Here is a 27,813-nt window from a genome sequence, read left to right as displayed (position 1 = left end):
CCATATATTCCAAGATGTCGGCAAAAATTCAAAATGACGGCTATATGGACCAAATAATTAATGTAAAACCATGCAAAATGGGTGTCTATCGATCGGGTTTGATGAGCAGAACTCGAAAATTGATGTTCGACACCATTTTGAAATCCAAGATGGCGGACCGAAATTCAAAATGGCGACCATATGGACCAATTATTTAAGTAAAACCATGTTAAATGGGTGTCTATCGAACGGGTTTGATGAGCAGAACTTGAACATCGATGTTCGACGCCTTATTGAAATCCAAGATGGCGGATCGAAATTCAAAATGGCGGCTATATGGACCAATTAATTGATGTAAAACCATGCAAAATGGGTGTCTATCGATCGGGTTTGATGAGCAGAACTCGAAAATCGATGTTCGACACCATATTGAAATCCAAGATGGCGAACCGAAATTGAAGATGGTGGCAATATGGACAGATTATTTGATGTGAAACCATACAAAATGGGTGTCTATCGATCGGTCTTGATGAGCAGAACTCGAAAATCGGTTGTGTGTGCGACAATTCTAATAATTCATTCTACTGATTCATTAACATAAAGTCATATTACAGTGAAAACATTATTATTCTGATAGAAAAGTATTAAAGACCAGTGTTGGGAAATGTACGTTAAAACACTCTGATTATGTGAATATTTACATTTTATCCAGCCAAATTTCATGCACCAAACAAGCCGAAACAGTTTGCAAAAAAAATGTACGCGACAACGTGACATTTTTTGCCGATGAAGCAAACTATTTGTTTGCTGCTACGTTAGAGTCGTGCCGGCGTGCGGACAGCATTTGCATGAGATTTTTTGTTTCGGCTCGTGCGCTGCGCAAACAGCACACAATCGAGTTTAATTACCTGTGGCGCAAAGCCTAGAAGGAGTACGTATCCGTTTGTTATTACATTTGAGCCCATAGATAAATCTGCCAAACTTTTGATAGTAAACAATAGAACATGCTTTCCCGTCGAATGCAACTTGTTGCGAGCGGGTCAAATTAAGGTAAGTGTTATAAAAATAAGTGAATCCTTTCGCGCACATACTACATACACCTACACAAAAAAAAGACATCACCTCAGTTCGCCTAGCTGAATCAATTTATATATAGCAGAACGGGTTTCCGTGTCTTCTATGAAAAGCTTGTTTTGAAGTAATTTTGTGTAATATTCTGCATAAGGTAATTCTATAGCCTTCTCGTATACATAATACAACAATATCCCGATTTTATCACCCCTGGTGAATTTTGGGGTGACAAAATCGTTTTTTATTTTCGATTTTTAGTTCATTTCACAAAATGAATCAGGTTTTGCCTTGGAAAGACAAAATGCGTTCACGGTGCTCATTATTTCTGGTTGAAAATGCTTAAAGTCCTTAAAGTCCTTCACAGGTACTCAGAAGTCATTCATAACTAGTCGACCCGGCAGACGTTGTCCTGCATAGTAGGCGTGTGTATGTATGTGTGTATGTTTTTTTTTTCTTTCTAAGCAATGGAGGGGGAATCTGTTCAACAGACATCCTGGGTTGTCCAGGAAGTGCGGGGTTAGGGGCCACCTCCAACAGCAAACGAGGGAGGCAGGACTGCATCCCCGACCCGCTAAACCGTTTCCATTGCCGCCAAGCGCATCTTCCCTTCGGTACAACCAGAAATTAATGCTTCAAAGGGGGGCCAGTGCATAACGCACCCTCGAGGTTAGCTGCGTGTCCTTGCAGCATCGAACATCGTAACTCGCTTTTTTAAAAGAACACCATGGTATCGTGCCAGTGCGTTGCCGGCTTTCCAGGTGGCCTTACCACGCCCTATGTCCTCGGAAGGTGGGAAGGGTCGACTTCGCGCCTGCTTCCCTCTGCACGACTGGTATCAAGAATGATGATGCCGCCTGCACCCCAAATTGACCTTTCTGCGATAGGGCCTATTCGCCAGCACACAGAGGGACTTGCCGACGCGGTGCCTACGCCTGCCCCAGCCTTGACGAGGACCCCCTTCCGTCCTCGGGCTCGGAACCCGCCCGGCTGAACGACGCCGCGAAAGCGACGATACCATGTTGTTCTTCACGCGGCCACTTATTCGATAAAAGGATCGAGTTCTACCACAGGGCCACCTTTTATTTGCGCCTGAACTAGTATGTGTGTACACAAAAGCTTGAAAAAACATTAGACAACTTTTCACATAGTAATCCTTAACGGATTTGATCGCAACAGGTTTTATTCGACAGGGGACAAAGCCTTGTTGATCACTATTGAATTTGACTATCGGTCATTGCGTTTGAAAGTTATGAAGAAAATGGTACATCGAACCATTTAAGCCCCATATAAGGTTGGTGTCTTAACTAAATGCGAGAAAGGCACCACCAACGCTTGGTGGATTAATCTGGGTTTTATTATATAGTTTTGCCGCAGGAGTGGATGGAAGGTGTCGTGTGTCCCATCTACAAAGAGGGCGATAAGCTGGATCGTAGAAACTACCGCGCAAACACATTGCTGAACGCCGCCTACAAGGTACTCTCCCAAATTTTATGCCGTCGACTAGCACCAACTGCAAGAGAGTTCGTGGGGCAGTACCAGGCGGGTTTTATGGGCGAACGCTCCACCACGGACCAGGTGTTCGCCATTCGCCAAGTACTGCAGAAATGCCGCGAATACAACGTGACAACACATCATCTATTCATCGACTTCAAAGCCGCATATGATACAATCGATCGGGACCAGCTATGGCAGCTAATGCACGAACACGGTTTTCCGGATAAGCTGACACGGTTGATCAAAGCGACGATGGATCGGGTGATGTGCGTAGTTCGAGTTTCAGGGGCATTCTCGAGTCCCTTCGAAACCCGCAGAGGGTTACGGCAAGGTGATGGTCTTTCGTGTTTGCTATTCAACATCGCTTTGGAAGGGGTAATACGAAGAGCAGGGAATAACACGAGTGGTACAATTATCAATAAGTCCGTCCAGCTATTTGGCTTCGCCGACGACATAGATATTATGGCACGTAACTTTGAGAAGATGGAGGAAGCCTACATCAGACTTCAGAGGGAAGCTAAGCGGATCGGACGAGTCATCAATACGTCGAAGTCGAAGTACATGATAGGAAGAGGTTCAAGAGAAGACAATGTGAGCCACCCACCGCGAGTTTGCATCGCTGGTGACGAAATCGAGGTGGTAGAAGAATGTGTGTACTTGGGCTCACTGGTGACTGCCGAAAATGACACCAGCAGAGAAATTCGGAGACGCATAGTGGCTGGAAATCGTACGTACTTTGGACTCCGCAAGACGCTCCGATCGAATAGAGTTTGCCGCCGTACCAAACTGACCATCTACAAAACGCTAAATAGACCGGTAGTCCTCTACGGACACGAGACCTGGACGATGCTCGTGGAGGACCAACGCGCACTTGGAGTTTTCGATCTTGGATTTCAGAATGGCATCGGACATCGATTTACGAGTTCTTCTCATCAAACCCGATCGATAGACACCCATATTGCATGGTTTCACGTCAAATAATTGGTCTCTATGGCCGCCATCTTGGATTTCAAAATGGTATCGGACATCGATTTACGAGTTCTACTCATCAAACCCGATCGATAGACACTCATATTGGATGGTTTCAGGACAAATAGATGGTTCAAATGGCCACCATCTTGAATTTTGGTCCGCCATCTTGGATTTCAATATGGCGTCGGATATCGATTTTCGACTTCTGCTCATCAAACCCGGTCGATAGACACCCATATTGCATGGTTTCACGTCAAATAATTGGTCCATATGGCCGCCATCTTGAACTTTAGTCCGCCATCTTGGATTTCAAAATGGAATCGGACATCGATTTTTGAGTTCTACTCATCAAACCCGATCGATGGACACCCATATTGCATGGTTTCACGTCAAATAATTGGTCCATATGGCCGCCTTCTTGAATTTTGGTGCACCATCTTGGGTTTCAAAATGGCATTGGACATCGATTTTCGAGTTCTTCTCATCAAACCCGATCGATAGACACCCATATTGGATGGTTTCAGGACAAATAGATGGTTCAAATGGCCGCCATCTTGAATTTTAGTCCGCCATCTTGGATTTCAAAATGACATCGGACATCGATTTTCGAGTTCCACTCATCAAACCCGTTCGATGGACACCCATATTGCATGGTTTCACGTCAAATAGTTGGTCTATATGGCCGCCATATTGAATTTCGGTCCGCCATCTTGGATTCCAAAATGGCATCGGACATCGATTTTCGAGTTCTACTCATCAAACCCGATCGATGGATACCCATATTGCATGGTTTCACGTCAAATAATTGGTCCATATGGCCGCCATCTTGAATTTTGGTGCGCCATCTTGGGTTACAAAATGGCATCGGACATCGATTTTCGAGTTCCACTCATCAAACCCGTTCGATGGACACCCATATTGCATGGTTTCACGTCAAATAGTTGGTCTATATGGCCGCCATATTGAATTTCGGTCCGCCATCTTGGATTCCAAAATGACATCGGACATCGATTTTCGAGTTCTACTCATCAAACCCGATCGATGGATACCCATATTGCATGGTTTCACGTCTAATAATTGGTCCACATGGCCGCCATCTTGAATTTTGGTCGGCCATATTGGATTTCAAAATGGCGTCTGACATCGATTTTTACGGTCTATATAATAATATATGTAATTATATTTGGGTGGCTTTATTTTTATATGAACTTTTCATTCCGGGGAATTATTATAGACTTAAAACACGTTTGATAGGAGACTCAACTGTACTTACGAACTTACTGGCGCACCGCGGTGCACGGTGCGGCTCACCGCGGTGTATTCTACACCGAAACACCGTGGTGTTCAGCTCGATCTCCCCGGTGATTTTTTGACACCGCACGGTGCACGGTGCTGCATGCACCGTACACCGAAAATCACCGGGGAGAATGACATCCCTGCGTTCGAGGACATGGCCACGATTCTCACCCAAGTGAGTTACACTGTTCAAAAAGAAGTTACACTGTTCAAAAAGAAAAATCAATAAGAGGAAGAAGGAAGAATACGTTTAGAAGAATAAAAAACAAACTGTCAGTAATAATAATTTAAGTAAAGCAGTGAAGTATGAATTAGTGGAATTTAGTAGGTATCTACACAGCATGAACTACTGCTAGGGTAAAAGTTTCGAAAGCCGTGGGTGTTCCTATAGTTGCGGTAGAATGATATAATCAAAATTTATAAATCAAATGCAGCAACCCACATTGTCAATCAATTAGTTAATCAGTCAGTACCTGAACCGGACCAAAACATTTTGCCCAAATTTTGCTTAGCGCTTTTAAATTGGTAAATATCCTCAAAACACCTTAATATTTTTCCGTTTGTGCATCAATAGAAGCAGACTGGCAGTAGTGTTCCTATAATTGCAAGTCTCGTAAGAAACCAATGGGATTCGCAACTATAGGAAAAAAGATTAACCAATATCGCAACTATTGGAAAATTGTACTAATAATTGGAGTTATTATTTTAGGTTTTAATTACGATTTCTTTTCAAACGGAAGCATTTTCTTATTGAAATAGAAGCAAAGAGCCTTTGGATACATATCAAAGGTAAGTGGAATTAGAATTGTAATTATTTTAGGGAAATGAAAAGTTTTGGAACGCGCTTAGTTTTTCCACGATTGGATCATTTACCCTATCTATTCTAAATTTAAAGAAAAGGTAATCAGGCATAAAGTGCGTTCTAAAAAAAAAATAAATGTAATTTGAATTTAATAATGGAATAAATTTATTAAGGAAAAAGAAGCTGTAAGGGCTATTAGTCATCCGACTAGATGTAAAACAAACAAACCCGATCAAGAAGAGAGTTTGAGCGAAGAGAGCAGAATTGTTAATAGGAAATATAGAAACCGAGTAGAGTTGTACTTGTACATGATATAGGTGAAAAATATTTTAGTTATTCTGGAACTAGAATCTAGATCAGACGTTTATCAGTCTTAAGGTCTTGAGAAGACCCCATATCATCAGTATAAAATCCAGTTATCATCAACATCAGAAATAGTGTTCAATTTAATGCCGCCACAGTGAGACTTTTCTGCTGTATTGTTGTTTTAACTTATTTGATTGGAGTTGCAGCCATGCGCAAGTGCATGGGTGTGCTCCGGAGTGTTCCAAAGATGGCTAATTGAGATGATCAGGATCTGAATGTTTAACTCGATATGCATTATATTTCTTCAATGTTTCATGACAATCGCGGCTTTTTGTCAGCAGCGGAATTAAGAATTTTCTCATTTTTTCTATTGCTTGCCTATGCAATCGAGTTCGTCTTTGACGCAGTATCTAGCTGCTAATTAGATCGGTGTTTATTCACAAACGCGTAATTTAATTATGTTCATTGTTTATTGTTCCGTTAATAAATAATTAATAATCATGTAAATATACAATTGTAATTATAATTATAAGTTACAGTAATAATAATAATACAATAACCGTATCTATAATAGCGTCAAATTGGTTATGTGTTAACGTACAAAATGCTCTTATGATGTTTGATTTTATGTTTTGTTTGTTTCTTTGTTTAGCTGTATAATTTATACTTCGAGTCGGAGCTTGTATTTAACATCGGCATTTCACACAAACACACTCACATTTAATTTCGATTGGTTAAGTTCTCATCAACATTCGCACCGATTTCTCCATCTTCTTTCTATGGATGTGTTGATTTTCAGTTTCAATCTTAAGATTTATTTGATTTTGTTGTTCAATTCAATTGACACATTGTGTATAAGAATGGATTGGTTGCCCGTTATTCTAGCGAAATATGGATTAGAAAATGGTAGAAAGATGTTACGTTGTTACGCTTGTGGTAATTACATTTAACTTTCATTGTTACTTAACAGCCATCGCTCATGTGGAACAAATGGCTTTCGTTCTTTTTTATCCCGCAAACATTGGCCAACAGATAAATTCTGAGCTTTCCGATCATTTACTTATTTATATTCTTTTTAATCTTAAAAGATTTTAGTATTATTTTGAAATCAAAACAACAAGTAAAAGTACACATTCGAGTCTAAAAGTAGTTTACATCCAATTGATCTCATGTCAAGGCATTAAAAAAATTTGGTGAAAATCATAGGTGAAAGTCTTGCCTAATATTGTTTGTTTTATAGTGTTTACACAAATTGGTTATTGATGTCAGATTTGTTTAATAATTTCATTCCAATAAAAAACATCTATGATGGCATTCAAATAGTTAGCTTAATGTAAACGGTAGAGATTAAAATTGAAAAAGAAACTCACATCATTAGCCAAAGAAAATAAATCAGTTTACAAAGAAAAGAGATAAAGTTCCAAATATTTGACTAATTTATTTGGAAAACTACATATCTCGGGCACTTATTAAAAAGGACGTATGTGTTTTTGTAAACAAAGATTCAAACGTCGATTTGTCCAATCTGATAGCACTCCCACGCAAACGATCGCCACAGACAGGTAGGGGAAGCCTTCGGCTACTTGTTGATGGTGTTGGTTTGCGTGGGAGTCCCATCAGATTGGATAAATCGACGTCTCAATCTTTGTTCACAAAATCACATACGTCTTTTTGAATAAGCACCCGAGATATATCCATATTACACAACCATATTACACAATTCTGAGAAAATATTGAAAACTGTTTTCTTATACATAGAAAGTTATCGCTTCCTGAGGCAATGCCCAAAAGCAGCAAAACTATTTCAACCCATTCACACAAGTCTGACTTTTTGCATTGAATAGCTGTATCTGAGGACTATAACATTAACTGTAGTCCTCGTCAGAATTCAAAAGTACCGAACTTATCGTATCACTTTGACATATCTGCAAAACAATTACCAATTTGTATAACCAACATAAAATTTTTGAAGAAACTCTCACCGGTTCGAAAATCTTGACTTAAATACTGACCATTTTATGTTGTTTGCCTCATTTTCTACTTTAATCCTTACACGGAGAGCTGAAAACATATAAGTATTATGCATTCAATGATCTATTAATTAATCGTTTCTAGTATTGGTATGTCCTACCATTTGCAAGTAATACGTTTGCGTTTCACTATATATGTGTGCCTAGTTTTCAATATATGGTCATTTCTACTGTCAAAAATATTGTTCTCGTTAACTTTCTGTTAAAAATGTGTCTCAAATTAGAGTACTTCATCGCGTTTCTTATACATCAACCCGGATCGATATTGACCGTCGTTTTGGAATTGATTCGTATTTTTTTTTTATTAAGCTGAGGGGTGTGCAAAGGGCAGTAGGTCTAGAAAACTTAATTTGCCTGTTTGCAGGGATGTTTTACTTAAGTAGCTCTAAAAATGTGGTCAATGTGACCATTAAAACGTCGGCATTCAGAGTACAGCTCATCACCGATCAGACCAAAAATAATGACTTCCAAAGAAGCAAGAAAATTAATTCTTTTCCAGAACTTTTGTATCGAAATTGCTATATAGGGGTAATAATTGTCGTTAGCTTGCCAAACGAGATTTCTAAACTTCTATATTCGTACACTGTAAAGTTTTAAGGAACATAAGGTGTAAATAAGCGTGAGTGCAATGTTTGGATTGGATCCTACCTCGGGAAAATGGCCAATGGACATTACTTAGCTAACACAGTATGATTAACAGAAAGTGACAATTTTGATTGCATGTGAATTACTACACCATCGCTAAGGAATATAGAAAATTATTGAAACTATTTTGTACTTTTAGCAAATACGAATAAATACTAAATAGTATCGACAGACTGCATACCAACGGCAATACAGAATGCGCAATCTAATTCCTAACTTAATGCTAAATCTATGAAAAACGGCGTATGTAATCTCCTTTGGTCACAATGTTTGTCGGATCACAATGTCAAGGGAGAAGAAAAACTATCAATTACAGTAATAAATTAACGTCCTACCACTTACTTTGTGCCTGAAACTAATGCCACGGAAATGTTTATATATATTTTTTCAAACGTTGAACCGCTAATTCAAAAATTTCACTACTTCATAACTGCACTTATTCGGTCCGAAACACGGAACTATCAAGAAACGCACTTCTGTTGATTTCGAAACTGTGCGAAAAATCTTTGGTCGTCAAACACATGCGGGTAATAAGAAGTAATGCACAATACTGTTACCGTGATCAATGACCATTGTGATGTCTAGCTTGGCTGTTTGTTTTACTCTGGGTCGAGTGTGTGTATGTTTCAAGCTCATTCAGTCCTTTCTTTTTGTTTGTTTATTTGCACTATATGCTCTTCCTCTTTCTATCTTTCCCTAAATCTCTCTAACTAAACGAGATCTCTCGATTCTTAAAAGAAAACTGCTTCAATCTTGTAAAATCTACCTAATGTTCGCAATGTGGATCGGGCCACACCACGTTAGTGAGATTAACTTCGATGGGCCAGGTTCATCATCTGAGTCGATGCCCAATAGCTACTACAACTCAGAGGCATAGGGATTTCGAGCGCTGCGCACAGATTTGGGGGGAATAAAGTGCGTCCAGTAGTAGGAGAGCTACTTTTAGGAACCACTTCCAGTGGCCGATGTCGTTGGGGTGTTGGTCATCATGTTGCTGCCACTGACCACAGCTGGTGTATTGACGGATTTGCTGGAACAATCTGCGAACGATTGGTTTGAATATTAGACGTCGGGTCTATTTATTCGCTCATCAGTTTTAACATTAGTCGACTCTTTGTATGTATTGACTAAAGATTGTACAGTGCATGTGCTGTCGCTACACAACGATAGAACCGACTATGTGAGTCTGTGATTAGTCTCAGGAGAAAATACGTAGGGAATATTTGTGCACTCCAGAGCCTAGTGTACATTCCCAAACTATAGGATACCCCTTATTAACAGCTATGGAACAGCATATAAATAACATAATCAAGAAAAGCAGGACTAATTCTAGTACGATCGTAGCGCCACGAAGAGAAGTAAGAAAAAGTTCCGTATCAGCAAACCAAACATATCAGCTACAATCTATGTACAACATTAGTGGGTACACACATATTTTTAGGCCGTGGGTAACGTCGAGTGATCAATTCATTTGCCAAAACGGAACCAGTTCCGCTAGCCAACGTCATATTGCCTGAGTTTTGAAATTTACTCCACGGTGTTCATTTTGCCGATATTGAAAAGCAATACTGCATATCTATGTAGGTAAATTATACTCACCAGATGTACTCAGCGCTCCCATCTGCGTCGGCAGGTCGGCTGTTGTGGTGGTACAATGCGACCCTAGAATATCCGGTAGTGCGTTCCGCCGCCCTATGCGGCCGGTATTGTAAAATTCGCTGTGAAATTCGTCGCCACCAACCGTGCCTCCGCCTCCTCCACCTCCACCTCCGCCACCGCCACCAACACCGCTTTCACCGGCAGCTGATTCCTTCATTTTATCCATCGTAAATTGTTTGATAATGCTCAACACTGGACGATCGGAAAAGATAAGAACAGAGGACAATACAATACCATTAGAAGCAGTTCGAATTGCCTTCTCTGGCCCATGTTAAAAGAATCCATTCGATGTCATGCCAAAGATTATTGTCGGTTTGTGTATAGGTGTACGAAAATAGTATCACTGCATGCAACCCGTTAAATATGTAGTCGATATGAAGAGGTTCCCAACCGTTTGTCAGAAATTACTATTAGTTTAACCAATTTGCATTATAAGTATTTAGGAAGCAGAAACATGTGTTATGGAACGCCTTTTATATTTTTGGCTGAAATTTTCGTTATTTGTCTTAAGTTATATAATGTAACATACTGATGGGTTCGAATCAAGAATGTCAGGATCGGGAAGGCTACTATGGATCACTTGTCGATTGATTATAGGAACATAAACTACTATACTATGAAGCATTGTTGTACCACAGGAGGATGGGTTGTCCTACGTTTAATAAGGTAGACCATATATATGTGGATGGCCTGTACCATCGGAGAGATAAACAAGAAGAATCCGTGCAAGTAACACAGCTGAATCTTGACCACTGTGCAACTGCCCAGCAGTTGCTGTGGCAGTCGGTCTCAGAGTCGAGGAACGATGTCGCCCTCTTGTCCGACCCATACATCGTCCCTGTTGATAACGGCAATTGGGTGGTGGACGGGTCTAGGATGGCTATTTGCACGACGGGCGGCACCCGATCCAAGAGGTGGTACCCACGGTGTCGCGATAGCCAAGATCAATGGTGTGTTTTATTGTAGCTGCTATGCCACACCAATGTGGCCATTAGAACAGTTCAACCAGATGATTGATAGGCTACCCGAGCAAAGTCTGGAAACAAAATCTTCTTCATCATATTATATACATAAAATTGGATTTTTGTCTGTCTGACACTTATAGACTCGGAAACTACTGAACCGATCGGCGTGAAAATGTGTATGCAGAGGTTTTTGGGACCGGGGAAGGTTCTTAAGATGGTTTAAGACCCCTCCCCTATTTAAAAACAGTTGCTTCCACACAAATTAAACAGAAATTTCCGCATAACTCGTAAACTAATCAGAGAATAAACCAATTTTAGGCGAAACGAAGTTCGTCGGGTCTGCTAGTGAGAGCACATAGAAAACATATTTTGATTTTGACATCAAATTGAAATCATAATTTGTTCTCAAAGATTCATATTCAAGATTGATTACATATTTTGATTTCATTTTGCTGTAGATTTCTAAATTGCATGATATGATAACATACTGTGTACTTATTTTATTATCGGAAATCAATATCAAATTTGTTTTTGATTTGCGCTCATCGATATCAGGCGATTTGATGTCGCAGTGAGATTTTTCTGCTATACGTTTTGTTATTTTAACCGTTAAAACGACCAAAAAGATATCAAATTAAGTAATCACAATTGGCGATTTCACTGTCAAAACTGTCAGAACAAGTAGGCGTCATGCCAAGGAGCTAGTCTAGCTCCTTGGCGTCATGCGTCCAGTCCGACGACAAACCAATCTAAATAGGCTAAGCTTTAGTTTATTGAAATAAATTTTTCACTTCCCTAACAACCGTCAAACAGAGTAGTTTGATTTATGGCTATATCTAAAAGGTTATGGGCCCAGTCAAAGGAGAAATTCAAACTTGACCTCAAGAAAAGTAAAGATGTCCACGATAAATGGAGCAAATGATCCTCAAGCACTTCCGCTAGGTCAGCGCCAGCAAGCCCCATATCGACCTCAAGCACTCACCAGTCTCCCGTCTATCGGGCGACTAATCGGTCGGGACAACTGGTAAACCTGGAAATTCGCCTAATGTCGTTTTCGTTTTTGAGGTGTAGCTACACCTTTTAGTGCAGCATATTGCACGGCAAAAACGAACGTTTTAAGTGTAGCTGGGTTTGTTTGTTATGGATACCTGATGGATACCATAAAAAGAAAACAATAACAACGGGAAAAGCTTGACAACAAACTACACTACACGGCACACTCTGATTTTTTCTGGTGCTACACTGCCTGTTTCAGTGCAAGAAAATTGCTACACTGGTGTAGCACGAAAATCAAAAACGAACATTTTTGGTGCAAAAGTGTAGCACGAGTGTAGCTACACCGCAAAAACGAAAACGGCATTAGAGACTTTCATGGAATTAGAAGATTTGTGGGAAGCGGTCAAACCAGAGCCGAATTTGGATGGATCGATGCCGGCTATCAAAGAACGGCGGTGTCAAAAAGCTCGTGCAAAAATAATTTTATTGTTGGATCCCGTAAATAACGTCCATGTGAAGAATGCTAAAACGTCTCGTGATGTGTGGAAGAAATTAGAGGCAGCGTTCGAGGATACCGGGCTTACCCGGCGGGTCGGCCTGTTGGAATATCAGGTAGTGTGCGACAGTTCGCTGTAGATCGAAGATGGATAAGAAGCGGGCGCCGGTTAGTTGTAGTTGCTCTTTGGTATAGATTAAGGAAATTTGTTATGGATCTATTGTATATACCTGTTGTTGAATAAAGAGAACTGCAGCTGCTGGCAGAAGTATCAGTCAGTAGCCTGCCGTGGTGTAGAGAGGGAACTCTAGTATTTTGTTGTTCTTTGTGAGGGGGTTCCCTTATCTGGACAACAGGTTATGGGCCCAGGAACGATTCCCGTTCTCCATCTTAGTGGGATGTTATTGCCGTCGACGTTATCGCAGTGGTATCATGGATCGGCCGCATAAGTCGCGTGGCGCAGTGGGATCATGGATCAGCCACGTAAGTCTTGGGTAGCGCCGGACGGAATTCATCAGGAGGTTGGAACGTTCGGTAGGGTGCTGGCTGGTCAGCAGGAGTCCGAGAGGAGCGTCGGAACATTCAGGAGCTGGTCAACAGGGTGCTGTGCAAACGTTGGATAGAGGCCATTTGTACGGGCAACGGATTGGGCCAGGAGGAATTGTTCAGCGAGGAGGAGCTCTGGACGGGAGGCTCGGTGTTAGGAGGAGCTAGGAGAGTTGCGAGGCGTGCACACTAAGGAGGAGTGTTGGAATATCAGGTAGTGTGCGACACTTCGCTGTAGATCGAAGATGGATAAGAAGCGGGCGCCGGTTAGTTGTAGTTGCTCTTTGGTATAGATTAAGGAAATTTGTTATGGATCTATTGTATATACCTGTTGTTGAATAAAGAGAACTGCAGCTGCTGGCAGAAGTATCAGTCAGTAGCCTGCTGTGGTGTAGAGAAGGACCTCTATTTGTTTTGTTCTTCGCCAACACGGCCTTCTGCGTAAACTCATCACCACAACCCTGGCGTCATGTGACAGCGTGAATACCTATACCTAATACCGTAACTACGTGGAGTAGGATTTGATATTTCTGAAGAGTGGGTCGGTACTCTCCTTCTCGCAGGACTTCCAGAGGATTACAAACCGATGATAATGGCGTTGGAGAACTCCGGTTTGGCTATCACCGGGGACAGCATCAAAACCAAGCTACTTCAAGAGGTCGAAGCTTCGGCGGAGAAAACTGCTTTCGATGGACGGAAACCGTACCATCCAAGGCAGAGAAAGGCGCAACCGAAGATATGTCAGCTGAACAGCCAAAGGGACCGAAGTGCAAGCGATGCAGTAAGTACGGGCACATTGCAAAGGATTGTCGGACGGTAAGTCAGATCGTACGTCGCGGTCACCAAGTAAAGTTCACCATCCAAGGCGTAACGGTGACAAACTCGGACGGCGAAGTAATCGCTACCGGCAGCCATGACATGAAGAACGGATTGTTCGTGTTCCAAGGACATGAAGATCGCAAAACGCTATCACTCACATCGCCACCCGAAAATTTGGATCTCTGGCATAGGCGAATATGTCACCTAAACGTGCACAGCCTGAACAAGTTGAAGAATGGCCTGGCATCCGGGTTGTACTTCAAAGAGTCCGTGATGGAAAATTGTGTAAATTGTGGCAAAGGAAAGCAGTTTCGTCTACCTTTTCCTAAGAAGGGTCGGCGAGCGAACAAAGTCCTGGAACTAGTTCACACGGACGTATGTGGTCCCATTGAGGAAGCGTCACTAGGTGGAAGCACATATTACGTGTCATTTACCGATGATAAGACGCGGAGAGTATTCATCTACTTTCTCAAGCAGAAGTCCGAAACTGAACTGTTGAAAGCATTCAACCAGTTCCATAGCCTCGCCGAGAGACAGACGGGATGCAAGCTGAAAACCATTCGCAGTGACAACGGTAAGTAATTTATTAATAAATCGTTACAGGAACGTTTGAGGGATCTCGGCATTCAGCATCAGACGTCGACCGAGTACACGCCGCAGCAAAACGGGTGGCAGAACGAGTCAATCGTACCGTGGTCGAAAGAGCCCGTTGTATGCTGCACGACGCAAAGCTGCCAAAGTCATTTTGGGCGGAGGCGATAGCAACTGCAACCAACCGCTCACCTACCAAAGGGCACAATCTAACGCCGAAAGAAGCATGGAGCGGACGTAAACCCGATTTGTCGCATGTAAAGGTTTTCGATACGGAGGCAATGGCTCACATCCCAAAACAGAATCGAAAAAAGTGGGACGCGAAATCGAAGGAAGCAATCCTCATCGGTTTTGAGGTAAGCTCGAAGGCATACCGACTGTACGACCCCGTAAAGAGAACTGTGTTCAAGAGCCGTGATGTCGTATTCATCTATGAAGTGTTCGAAAACAAAGCCAGAGATACCGTGCAGACTTAAATTAAATCGCCGAATTCGGTAAAATTTTACCGAAATCTCAACAGCAGAACTGTTCGGTAAATAATTCAACTGATTTTCGGTGATTTTGACAGTTGAACAATGGAAAAAAAATACAAAAAATCTGTAAAATAAATTACCGAACAGTTCTGCTGTTCAGATTTCGGTAAAAATTACCGAATACGGTGAAATGAGTTAAGTGTGTGGCAATTGGCCAACCACAAGCAACAACGAGTGAAGACCTACGTTAACCTGGGTTACGATCCGGAGGTCATGGCTCCAGTAGAGCGGCCGCATTTGCAGAATGAAATACTCGTTCAAGAAGCCGGTGATGAAGAAATCGATTCTGTTCTGGAGCCGAATGTGAATCAGATATGGAATATTTTTCGCAAGTTGAAACCAGCGGTGGTGAAGATTTATTTCAAGATTCAGCCGAAATAAGTGACGTGACCATCAGTGCGCTCCCCTCGCGACAATCTTCATATCCACCCGTGACACGCGAGGTCTTGAGACGCAGCTGCCGCGAGCGCGCAATGCCAGGCAAGTACAAAGATTATATCCTTGCGAACAAAAACTTTCGGTACCAACATTCCACAGATTCATCCGTGTCCATCGATCTGGTGGACCAATTTGGTCCTAGTACTACGCGGCAAGGTCTGAAAGCAAGCAGATATTCGTCCAGATGTTCTGATGATCCTCGGACACCGGCAGAAGCAATGCGAAGTCGCGATGCGGAACAGTGGTAGGCCGCCGTCATGGATGAGGAGTTTGACGCTTTGATGGATAACGAGACCTGGGAGCGAGTTCAACTTCCTCCGAACAAAAAAGCCATTGGATGCAAATGGCTGTTCAAAACGAATGTCGATGAGAAAAGCGCCATCGTACGGCACAAGGTGAGAATCGTAGCACAACGCTTCACGCAAAAGTACGGCATCGACTTCGACGAAGTTTTCGCACCGATGGCAAAACAAGTGACGTTCCGCACTTTACTGACTGTCGCTAGCCGGAGAAAGTCCATAGTTAGACACGTTGATGTTAAAACAGCTTATCTGAATGGTGATCTGGAAGAAATGCGGCAGCCAGAAGGGTATTCTACCGGTGATAATCACATCGTGTGTCGCTTGAGGAGTTTATATGGATTGAAACAGTCCGCTCGCGTGTGGAATCGAAAGGTGGATACTGTTTTCTAGGTCATGGGGTTTGAGCAGTCCAAGCTAGATCCATGTTTATACTTTCGCAAGAGAAACGGCAATACGGCATACATCCTCATTTACGGTGACGATATGCTGATCGTTACGCAGACCGAGGAGGAGTTCAACTCCATTTTCAAAAGTTTACAATCAAATTTCACCGTGTCGAACCTTGGAAACATTCGCCATTTCCTGGGAATTGAGATTGAAAAGTGCGAAGCCGGTTACAAACTGAACCAAGCCGCGTACATCCGGAAGCTCGTTCAACGGTTCAACATAGAAAGTGAGAAACCATCGAAGATCCCTCTTGACCCGGGTTACTTCCAGCATAAGGAGGAGATGGATCAGCTGCCAGACAACAAGAATTATGTGGGTCTAATCGGAGGTCTGCTGTATGTATCGTTTCAGACGAGGCCGGATATCGCTGTCAACATTTCCTTTCATTCTGGCACAAAAATCGAGCTGTCCAAATCAGCAAGATTGGAACGAGGCAAAACGAGTATTGCGTTACTTATCAACAACAAGTGACTACAAGCTGCACCTAGGTTAATCTGATGACGGGTTACAAATGTTCGTCGATGCCGACTGGGCCGGAAATTACCGAGATCGGAAATCAAACTCCGGTTATCTACTGCTATTAGCAGGCGGTGTCATAACATGGGGCTCCAGGAAGCAGAGTTGCGTGGCACTGAGTCCCACAGAAGCGGAATTCGTTGCACTTGCCGAAGGGTGCAAAGAGGTTTCTTGGACCAGAAGATTACTGCAGGAATTTGGAGAAGTTCAGTGTCCAACAACAGTTTTTGAGGACAACCAAAGTTGTATCAAGCTAGTGGAAAGTGATAAGATAGAGCGGCGTAGCAAGCATATCGAGACAAAGTATTTTTTCGTAAGGGATCTACAAGAGAAAAATATTATTAATCTTCGCTATTGTCCAACGGTTGTAGGTTGTCATAGCAGGAGATTTTAACGCTTGGGCAGTAGAGTGGGGCAGCCGCTGCACTAATCTAAAGGGGTCAATCGTTACTAGAGGCGCTAGCGAAGCTCGACGCAGTGTTTGTCAGTCCTGGTCTGGCACCAGACATGGACTGGAGAGTGGACGTGGGTTACACCCAGAGCTGACAATAGTCATTCTCGTCGTATGAAGAAAGCGAAAAAAATATAGTCTTCGTCATAACATTGGACGATGCTACACCTATGGACTAAACCACGATGACGTCACGAGTCGATTTTCAGTAAGAAAAAAACCTCATCCTAGGGCAAAGTTTACAAAAAGTGAACATCAACGTGAACATCCAGTGAACTAAAAGCTCCGAATTCACTTAAATGTTCATCGGCCCGCAGCGGATGTCATTTTTTCGAGCGAAAAGAAGAGGAATCGTGAAAAAAGAAGACGCTCGTGGTTAAGTCCATAGAGCAATGCAAACTCTAACTTAACCTCAACCTCACTTATTTTGACAGTTCACAGAGCTTGTTTACAAGGTTTTAGAAGAAAAATCGAAGAGGGGAAAATTAAAATTCATATTTTGAGCTTAAAACTGCTGTGATCCGAATATTTCAGTGATATTCTTTGTATTCAGCATGAAATCAATCGCAAAGGACATCTACGTGTGAATAAAATGACGAAAAATTTTTATCGGAAGCTCCGCCGGAGACTAAGTCCTGGTAAAATAGCTCTGTGAACTGTCAACCTACGTCATCATGCACTGGTCTATTCGGTTTCTTCGCACCGCATGCCTACCACGAAGATAGTCGCGCAGCCAAAAGTTATGACGATTTCCGTCGTCACATCTTCACACAATTGGCAGCTGCCGCTTGAAGAATTATGGTATGAAGTTTTCGTTCTTCGATGTCATCATGACGATTTGGTTGCACGACGAAAGCTAAAGTCGTGCGCATCATTGACGATGCATCGAGTAGTAATGAAAACAATACAACTCGTCGCTACTGTGGCTTTTCTTGCTGCGACGATGAATATTGTCAACCCTGGTTACACCCATAGTGATCATCTAGCAATTCGCTCTAAGATCAACTACGGTGTGCGTGCGTGGGGAGGTCAGGGGATCCCTGTCAGGTCCGTGGCAGCAATTATAGGTCAAGGCAGCAATTATAGCGAACCCGAACATGTTCAGGCTAGCTATGCAGAGATGCCTTGATGAGTGTAGATTCCCCGAAAGATGGAAAATGCAGCAATTGGTGTTGTTGCCGAAGCCCGGGAAGCCGCCCGGTGACCCATCGGCGTGTAGACCAATCTGTCTTATAGACACGACGGCCAAGTTGCTAGAGAGGATCATCCTCAACAGGCTGACCCCGTACTCAAATGGTACAAACGGCCTGTCAAGCAATCAGTTCGGTTTTGGCAAGGGTAAGTCCACGTTGGACGCTATTAACTCGGTGGTAAAGACCGTCGAGATAGCGATCCAACAGAAAAAGCGAGGTATTCAATACCGGCTTAGTCTGCCGGTGGGCCTGTACCGGATTTTGGGAAGCTATTTCCAGAACTGTGTACTATTATACGAGACCGATGCCGGTCAGAAAAATGTTCCTATTACCGCAGAAGTTCCGCAAGGTTCAATACTGGGCCCGGTATTATGGAACCTTATGTATAACGGGGTCCTGAAACTCGACGTTTCGGCGTCGAAAAAAGAGCTATGCTAGACGTTTGCGGTCGGGATACAACCCCGGATACCCTTATCCAGGGGATGTGCCAAGCGGTTGAGAAGTGGAACGCAGTTTCGACTGCAGCCACACAGATTGCCTGCAGCTTACAGAGAATCTGGCGCGCCGAGCAGCAGTCGACAAGCATAATATTTATTCATTTTTGTGTGTAGTCCCATTCTTCAAAGAGCGTACTTTAAAGTCATAATTGAATACTTTATAATCAAAAGAGTATACTTCAAAGTCGTGTGTGTAAACTTTTTTAGCGCTGTAGATCTTTTTGCCTGCCTTGGCACGGTGGTTTCAATTCCATACCACTAACCAAGCCGTCCACAACCAGGACGTTGGGCAAGACGATTCACGGTTCGATTATGTGCTGTTCAATATTTGACATCTATGCCTCCCTTTCACATTCATTCTTTCATGTTCAAATTCTAGCGAATGACTTTCAAATCTGTTGATTTTAATATTTGCTCTCTTTTTTTAACTAATTTTATTTGCTACTTATCCAATGCTCAAGGAGCTAATCGTTACAATAGAAGCTTGCAGCGGAAATTGTTTTATTGGACATTTGTTGCAGGGTCACAATATTGAAAATTCTATGAAGTTCATATCCAGGGAGGCAATTTCAAAATCATTTTCAAAATTTTATTTTGAATCCTCTGGAGTGCCTTCATTGGTATTGTAGCAACTAATAAATATTGGCACAGCATACAACACGCCTGGTCTATAAATTTGTTTGTAAATCAAACATTAGTTTTTAAGACATAATTTTGATTTTTTGTTTATAAGTGTCTACTTATATATTTGTTCAATTTGGCTTGAATACCTTCAATGTGATTTAAAAAAATAATTTTTGATCTAGCGATAAGTGCTAAATATTTTACTTTGTTAAACCAATGACAACCAATAGTAACAATATGTCTGCTAGAAGGTTTCAAATATAAAGCACTCGGCCACAGCCCTCATTACTCAATCAATTTGTTGTGGTGGTATTGTTATATCGCCAAAACTATTCACTAAACTTGGGGATCAAAAAATTACAATTCTGGGTTTTCAAGAACTATACTGCATGTACGTACTATGCATCTGCATCGATTTGTCCATTAAATTGACAGTTAGTTTTTCTATGCTGGTTGTGGTTCATTCTCTTTTTTGCTAAATGTATTGCAGAATATTTCATGAATGAAACTTACACACTTACATGTATCCAGACTACCCCCTCTGGGGCAGCAGGGACTTTGTCCAAGGGCTTGACGACCCCTTCCCATGGCCACTGCGAGTTAGACCGGGACCATCGTCCCTAACTCCTAATCCCAAAGCGTCAAGCGACCCGTGCCGAGGGGATGTATGACCAGGGGGGTGAAATAATAAGCTAGGCCTTTAACGGATCCTGTGGGATACCTGGGCACCCTTCACAGTAATTGTCCCTTACCGCGTCATGCTGGGCTCTGGCGTGGTGAACCTCTTTTCCCGAGCAACTCGTGGAACCAAAATGGAAAACCAAGTCAATTCTTCAATTAGTGGTAGTAGTGTAGGCGACAACCCCTTCGCAAGAGGTGGGTTGTTCAGGTCTTCGCCTAGGAGGCCAGAGGCAATAGTCGGCAGCTCAGTGCGCACCGCCAGCGTGGGTCACTCAACCTTCCTCTCGGCTAGAAAAACGCCGGTAGGGGTTATTGACGGCCCATGGCTTGTGGAGGCGATGAACCGCAAACGCGATGGGCTTTCGGCCTTCGAGGTGGCGACGGAACAGCTGGACGCCATCATCGACTTTGCGTCATCGAAGCATAATATCAGCAAGGACCTCAAGAGGAGCTTGCAGAAACTTCGAAAGTCGATGCTGGACGCCAAGCTGGAGAGGGCGGTCGGGACGGCTAAGTGTAAACCCGTGAAATCGGTGGAGTCTAGATCTACCCAGATTGAGGCCCAAGGATTCGCGGACTCGGGCAAGGTCGAATCGACCGAAGGCGTGCCAGCGAAGACGGTGGTACCAAAGTCTACCCAGACTGAGGCTCAAGTATTTGCGGGTACGTCGGGGGTGACTGCTCCAACGGGTTACTACCCCGAACAAGGGTAGTGGGGCTGGGAAGCTAAACCCCGGCCAGGTACCTCCAAAACCGGGGGAGGAAGGACCTGGAAAGGTCCGTCCACCCAGGAAAGACGGTGGTAAGGGGTTACGGCAGGCTGAAAGTTCTCAGCCGCACCAGACCAGGGAAGACCAGCATTGGTTCGGCTATCTGCAGCGGACGCCTCCAAGGTAGTCAAGTTAGGGAGCGTCAAGGTGGGATGGTCGGTATGCCCTGTGGGCATATACGAGCAATCCGAAGTTTGCTTCAAGTGCCTGGAACCGGGGCACAAGCAATGGGACTGCAAAGGCCCTGACAGAAGCAATCTCTGCCGACGCTGCGGATTGGAGGAACATAAGGCATAACGCTGCACGAACCCTCCCAATTGTTTGATTTATTCCAGCAAAGCTGTGAACAGCAAGCACCCCATGGGGGGGGGGGGTTCGATGTGCCCGGCGTTTAAGCGTGCTGCAAAATCACAGTGCAGGTAACGCAGCTGGCTTGCTCGGCCTCGCCCGAGTGTTTGGTGTGCGCAGGTTTAGAGGAAACGGCGGAACACGTGTTGTTCGTGTGCTCACGTTTTCGCGGAATGCGTGCGAGCCAGTCTTCACGAAAACATGAACCGCGTTTAAACATGTGCAGTTTCCCCGTGTGCAAGTTCGCACTCAAACATGCTTACTAGATCCAAACCGAGTTCATCATAAACCGAACCAAAATCGCACCCGGTTTGAACACGAGTGTGCGCCCAAGTTCAAACACACGGGTTTGAACATGGAAGTTTAAACATTAATTTACACACAGCATACTGTTCATCTGTTCATATTTGTCAAGTGGTTTCTCTTATTGAGTAGCGGTGATAGCCTAGTGGTAACTCGTTTGGCGTTCACTAAAGGCACTAGTGTTTAAATCCTTGTCTTTGGATTTTTTAGGAATGGCACATGAATAGTTTTAGTTTTATAAATGCCACTTTTCACACCTTGTCAGGTGGTTTGCACTTAGTCCGATGTCTCAATATTACTACAATTTGTTTATTCAACATTTTGCATACAATCTTCAGATATTTTTCTTAATGTTCATATCAACTGAATATTATGTGCATTTTCCCGGTAAGACAACCGGCAGCCTCCAATGTAATGATTATTTAAAGTGTCCTTGCGTTTATGTTCTAAACGAGGTAAAATACATAAGTCTTTGTTCATCAAAAATTATGAAACTGGAATTAAAGCCCCGTTGATCATAAGGTTGTTCAAAAAGGTCGAAAACCCTCTCCCTGGAATAAAGAAATCTCTATGCAACCCAGAACTTCGCTTCAGATTCTCGGTATATTTATCAAGTACTACCGCAAAGTAAGTAGAATGAATTATCCCCTTATGAACGTGTCAGAAAAATCTTAACCCAAAATTTTAGAAATATGAACTAATCAGTTTTTTGGTGGTTGCAAAAATCCTAAGAAGAATTGCTTTCAGAACCTCGAAAATGGAACAAAAAGTTCCGCTCAGAGCAGATTCGAACCTAAGACGTCCTGAATGAAAGGCCTGAATCAAGACCGCACCTCTATACACGCTTCGTTATGCAAGTGCGAAAAATGTGCACAACATGTTTCAATTTTTCAATCATACCTTCACTGAAGTTTGGTTAAATTCTCTTATTCGAGATATGAATAACAAGGCTGGGAAACGTGAAGAATCAACAATAGTTTCCCTAGCAATCCGTTCATTTACCCAAGCGTAGCATTCTCGTGTGCAAGCGCACATGTTTGAACCCAAGTTTAAACTCGATGTTTGAACATTGTACATTGCGCCTGGGTGTATCGGAGTTCAGGCTCGTGTTCAGATTGCTATGTGCAAGTTCAAACATAGCAAGCAATGTTTGATTGGGTGCACAAACTTAGGTGAACATCTCACACATGTTGCACCTTGAAGACTGGTACGAGCAGAACATTGCACGCGATGGTGGCAAGGGTCGTTGCGCCAGCGGCAGAGATATGCACTTCTTTTCGGTATCCGGACGGAATGATTAAATAAGGAATGGTAATTGTTGTAAGTCCATTCTCGATTTGGTGAGTACTTTTTATTTTTTATTTATATATATATATATATATATATATATATATATATATATATATATATTTTTTTTTTTTTTTCTATCACCGTCTTTCCTTTCACCATATTTTGTGTTATACAGTCCAAATATTCATTACGTTAGATCTACCATAGTTTGGTGTTCAGTAGGTATTACAGCACGGACGCGCTCAATTCATGTTTCATGTTTTTGTTTGTTTTTGGCTTTTTTATTTGTTTCTTCACGGAAAATTGAGAAAAATCATAAGGTAGGTGCTTGGAGGTCTGTGGGAGGTGTGTTAGAACGAGAAATTGATAAGATCTAGCCGCGTAGAGGGCGAGCCTGATAAATTCAAGGATTTATGTTTACAAACGTTCCAAAATCTTCAAATTTTAATATTAGCATGTAAGCATATGCGGTATTTCGAAAAATTTCGTTTCAGGTGGTTCGAAACGAAATTCCGCGGAATTTCGCGGAATTTGGGCATGGCGAAATCTGATTTCTTCATTTCGTTTCGTTTCGTGAAATTACAAAAATTTCGCTAGAAAAAAATTACTTCTCACGAAATTTAACGGAATTCCGCGGAATTTCGAAACAAATTTAAATTTAAACCATACTTTATATTATCAAAAATTTTGGCTGCGCCGCTGAACTAAATCATAAAATAATTTTTAAAACTTTATGTTATGCAATTTTTTCTATTAACCCGTTTCGGCCCGGGTTACGATTTTAAATTGTAAAATCCACCGTTCTCTTGTTTTTCGACCGATTTGCATGAAATTTGGAGGAAAGATGCATTAAACCCTAGATTTTTGTGTAGGTGTATTGATTTGGTGATTGGGTCCTTGGGTACGGTTTTATCGAGGGGGTCCCCTGGGTCAAATGGGGTCAAAAACAGGTCAACTTCCTTTTAATCGTAGATAACTAGTAGTAAATGCTCTAAATAATGATGTAATCGTTTACATTCATTATTTTGCAATAGTGGGAATAGAAACTGCACGTTTGGACCTCAAAAATCCGGTTACAGATGTTCCGGAAACCTGGTTCCCCCAGGGAAGTGGTCACTTTTTGGGATGTTCTGAATCCCAGCTTGCGACACATCAATCTTCATGATTTTGAAACACAAATATAATAGAAGACATTCGCAGAGCATCTGAGCACATAAGCCACTTCCGGAGGTTCCCTGGGAACCTGGTGCCCTCAGGCAAGTGGTCACTTTGTAAGTGGTTCTGAAACCCAGCTTTCGACACATCGAACTCCATGGTTTTGCAACGCAAGTACAATAGAAGACATTTGCAGAACATCAGATCACGTTGGCCACTTCCGGAGGTTCCCTGGGAACCTGGTGCCCCAAGGGAAGTGGTCACTTTTTGATTGATTCTGAAACCCAGCTTGCGACACATCGAACTTCATGATTTTGCAACGCAAATACAATAGGAGACATTTGCAGAACTTTTGAGCGCATTGGCCACTTTCGGAGGTTCCCTGGGAACCTGGTGCCCTCATGGAAGTGGTCACTTTGTAAGTAGTTCTGAATCCCAGCTTTCGACACATCGAACTCCATGGTTTTGCAACGCAAGTACAATAGAAGACATTTGCAGAACATCAGATAACATTGGCCACTTCCGGAGGTTCCCTGGGAACCTGATGCCCCAAGGGAAGTGGTCACTTTTTGATTGATTCTGTAACCCAGCTTGCGACACATCGAACTTCATGATTTTTCAACGCAAATACAATAGGAGACATTTAAAGAACCTCTGAGCACTTAGCCACTTCCGGAGGTTTCCTGGGAACCTGGTGCCCCAAGGGAAGTGGTCACTTTTTGAGTGGTTCTGAAACCAAGCTTGCGACACATAAAACTTCATGATTTTGCAACGCAAGTACAATAGAAGACATTTGCAGAACATCAGATCACGTTGGCCACTTCCAGAGGTTCCCTGGGAACCTGGTGCCCCAAGGGAAGTGGTAACTTTTTTATTGATTCTGAAACCCAGCTGGCGACACATCAAACTTCATGATTTTGCAACGCAAATACAAAAGGAGGCATTTGCAGAACATCTGACCACATTGGCCACTTTCGGAAGTTCCCTGGGCACCTGGTGCCCTCAGGGAAGTGGTCACTTTGTAAGTGGTTCTGAAACCCAGCTTTCGACACATCGAACTCCATGGTTTTGCAACGCAAGTACAATAGAAGACATTTGCAGAACATCTGACCACATTGGCCACTTCCGGAGGTTCCCTGGGAACCTGATGCCCCAAGAGAAGTGGTCACTTTTTGAGTTGTTCTGAAACCCAGCTTGCGACACATCAAACTTCATGATTTTGCCACACAAATACAATAGAAGACATTTGCAGAGCATATGTGCACATTCGCTACTTCCAGAGGGTCCCTGGGAACCTGAAGCCCTCAGGGAAGTGGTCACTTTTTTAATTGATTCTGAAACCCAGCTTGCGACACATCAAACTTCATGATTTTGCAACGCAAATACAATAGGAGACATTTGCAGAACATCTGACCACATTGGCCACTTCCGGAAGTTCCCTGGGAACCTGGTACCCTCAGGGAAGTGGTCACTTTTTGATTGATTCCTAAACCCAGCTTGCGACACATCAAACTTCATGATTTTGCAACGCAAATACAATAGAAGACATTTGCAGAACATCAGACCACATTGGCTACTTCCGGAGGTTCCCTGGAAACCTGATGCCCCAAGGGAAGTGGTCACTTTTTGATTGATTCTGAAATCCAGCTTGTGACACATCGAACTTCATGATTTTGCAACGCAAATACAATAGGAGACATTTAAAGAACTTCTGAGCGCATTGGCCACTTCCAGAGGTTCCCTGGGAACCTGGTGCCCTCAGGGAAGTGGTAATTTTGTAAGTGGCTCTGAAACCCAGCTTTCGATACATCAAACTCCATGATATTGCAACGCAAATACAATAGAAGACATTTGCAGAACATCTGGGAACATCGGCCACTTCCGGGGGTTCCGTGGGAGCCTTATGACCCCAGGGAAGTGGCCAATTAATTGGTTCTGAAAAACAGCTTGCGACACATCAAACTGAAAGATTTTGTTTTCTCCAAATAATCTACCAAATAATCAAATAATTCTTTTCTGCACCGAACTGGGAATCTTATCCAGCTTTGTTCAACATGGTCTTGTTTTTTAGCCGCGCATCTTATCGCATGGCTAAGGAAGGCCCCAAAATATCATATAGCATATTTACCCTTAAAAATTAGTGGCAAATGTATCTAGATGCTGCGTAAGTATCTTTCATTGAATCTGTGTTACAAAACCATGATATTTGAAGTATTGCTAGATAGCTTTCAAAACCACCTAACAATGGCGAGGTTTTCAGCGAATGACCCCAATGTCCCAAATGCTCTGCAAATGTGCAAATGCCTTCAACTTCTTTATGTTACAAAATTATCAAGTTGGATGTGTCGCAAGCTGGGTTTCATAACCACCCAAGGTTGTGAAATGCAGTATGTTTACAGGAAACCTCCGCTATAGGTCATTGAGCCCAGATACTCTGCCAATGTCTTCTATTGTATTTGTATTGCAAAATCAGAAAATTTGATGTGTTATGAACTGGGTTTCAGAAATATTCAAAAAGCGACCACTTCCCTGAGAGCTACAGCTTCCCAGGGAACCTCCGGAAGTGGCCAATGTGCCCAGATGCTCTGTAAATGGCTCTAATGTTTATAAATATCTATTTGTGATGAAAAGAGCTGAAGTTTGATGTGTCACAAGCTGGGTATCAAATCGACTCAAAAAGTGGGAACTTTCCTTGGGGCATCATGTTCTCAGGGAACCTTCGGAAGTGGACAATGTGTCCAGATGCTGAGGAAATGTCTTCCATTGTATTTGTGTTGTAAAATCATGAAGTTTGATGTGTCGCAAGCTGGGTTTCAGAACCACACAAAAAGTGTCCACTTCCCTTGGGGCATCAGGTTCCCAGGGAACCTCCAGAAGCGGCCTAGACGCTCAGAAGTTCTGTAAATGTCTCCTATTGTATTTGCGTTGCAAAATCATGAAGTTCGATGTGTCGCAACCTGAATGACCACTTCCCTTGGGGCTTCAGGTTCCCAGGGAACCTCCGGAAGTGGCCAATGTGGTCAGATGTTCTGCAAATGGCTTCTATTGTACTTGCGTTGCAAAATCATGAAGTTTTATGTGTCGCAAGCTTGGTTTCAGAACCACTCAAAAAGTGACCACTTCCCTGAGGGCACCAGGTTCCCAGGGAACCTCCGGAAGTGGCCTATGTGGTCAGATGTTCTGCAAATGTCTTCTATTGTACTTGCGTTGCAAAATCATGAAGTTTTATGTGTCGCAAGCTTGGTTTCAGAACCACTCAAAAAGTGACCACTTCCCTTGGGGCACCAGTTTCCCAGGAAACCTCCGGAAGTGGCTAAGTGCTCAGAGGTTCTTTAAATGTCTCCTATTGTATTTGCGTTGAAAAATCATGAAGTTCGATGTGTCGCAAGCTGGGTTTCAGAATCAATCAAAAAGTGACCACTTCCCTTGGGGCACCAGGTTCCCAGGGAACCTCCGGAAGTGGCCAACGTGATCTGATGTTCTGCAAATGTCTTCTATTGTACTTGCGTTGCAAAACCATGGAGTTCGATGTGTCGAAAGCTGGGTTTCAGAACCACTTACAAAGTGACCACTTCCCTGAGGGCACCAGGTTCCCAGG

General features: G+C 42.8%; 1 protein-coding gene across 2 annotated transcripts in view; it reads right to left on the bottom strand.

Moving 5' to 3' along the window:
• Window positions 1–6,371: 6,371 nt before the first annotated feature.
• LOC134226797 (YEATS domain-containing protein 2-like) overlaps window positions 6,372–27,813 on the bottom strand; it is a 50,570-nt gene continuing 29,128 nt past the window's right edge. For both annotated transcript variants that reach the window (XM_062707786.1, XM_062707787.1), the window contains exons 4-5: window positions 10,195–10,446; window positions 6,372–9,635 (exon numbers count right to left, since the gene is read on the bottom strand). In XM_062707786.1, coding sequence (XP_062563770.1) covers window positions 9,538–9,635; window positions 10,195–10,446 — 350 coding nt within the window. In that variant the 3' untranslated portion in view covers window positions 6,372–9,537. The remainder of the gene's footprint in view (window positions 9,636–10,194; window positions 10,447–27,813) is intronic.

This window comes from Armigeres subalbatus, chromosome 3 (assembly GCF_024139115.2).
Source record: "Armigeres subalbatus isolate Guangzhou_Male chromosome 3, GZ_Asu_2, whole genome shotgun sequence".
NCBI lineage: Eukaryota > Metazoa > Arthropoda > Insecta > Diptera > Culicidae > Armigeres > Armigeres subalbatus.
This window is presented reverse-complemented; position numbering and strand designations above follow the sequence as displayed.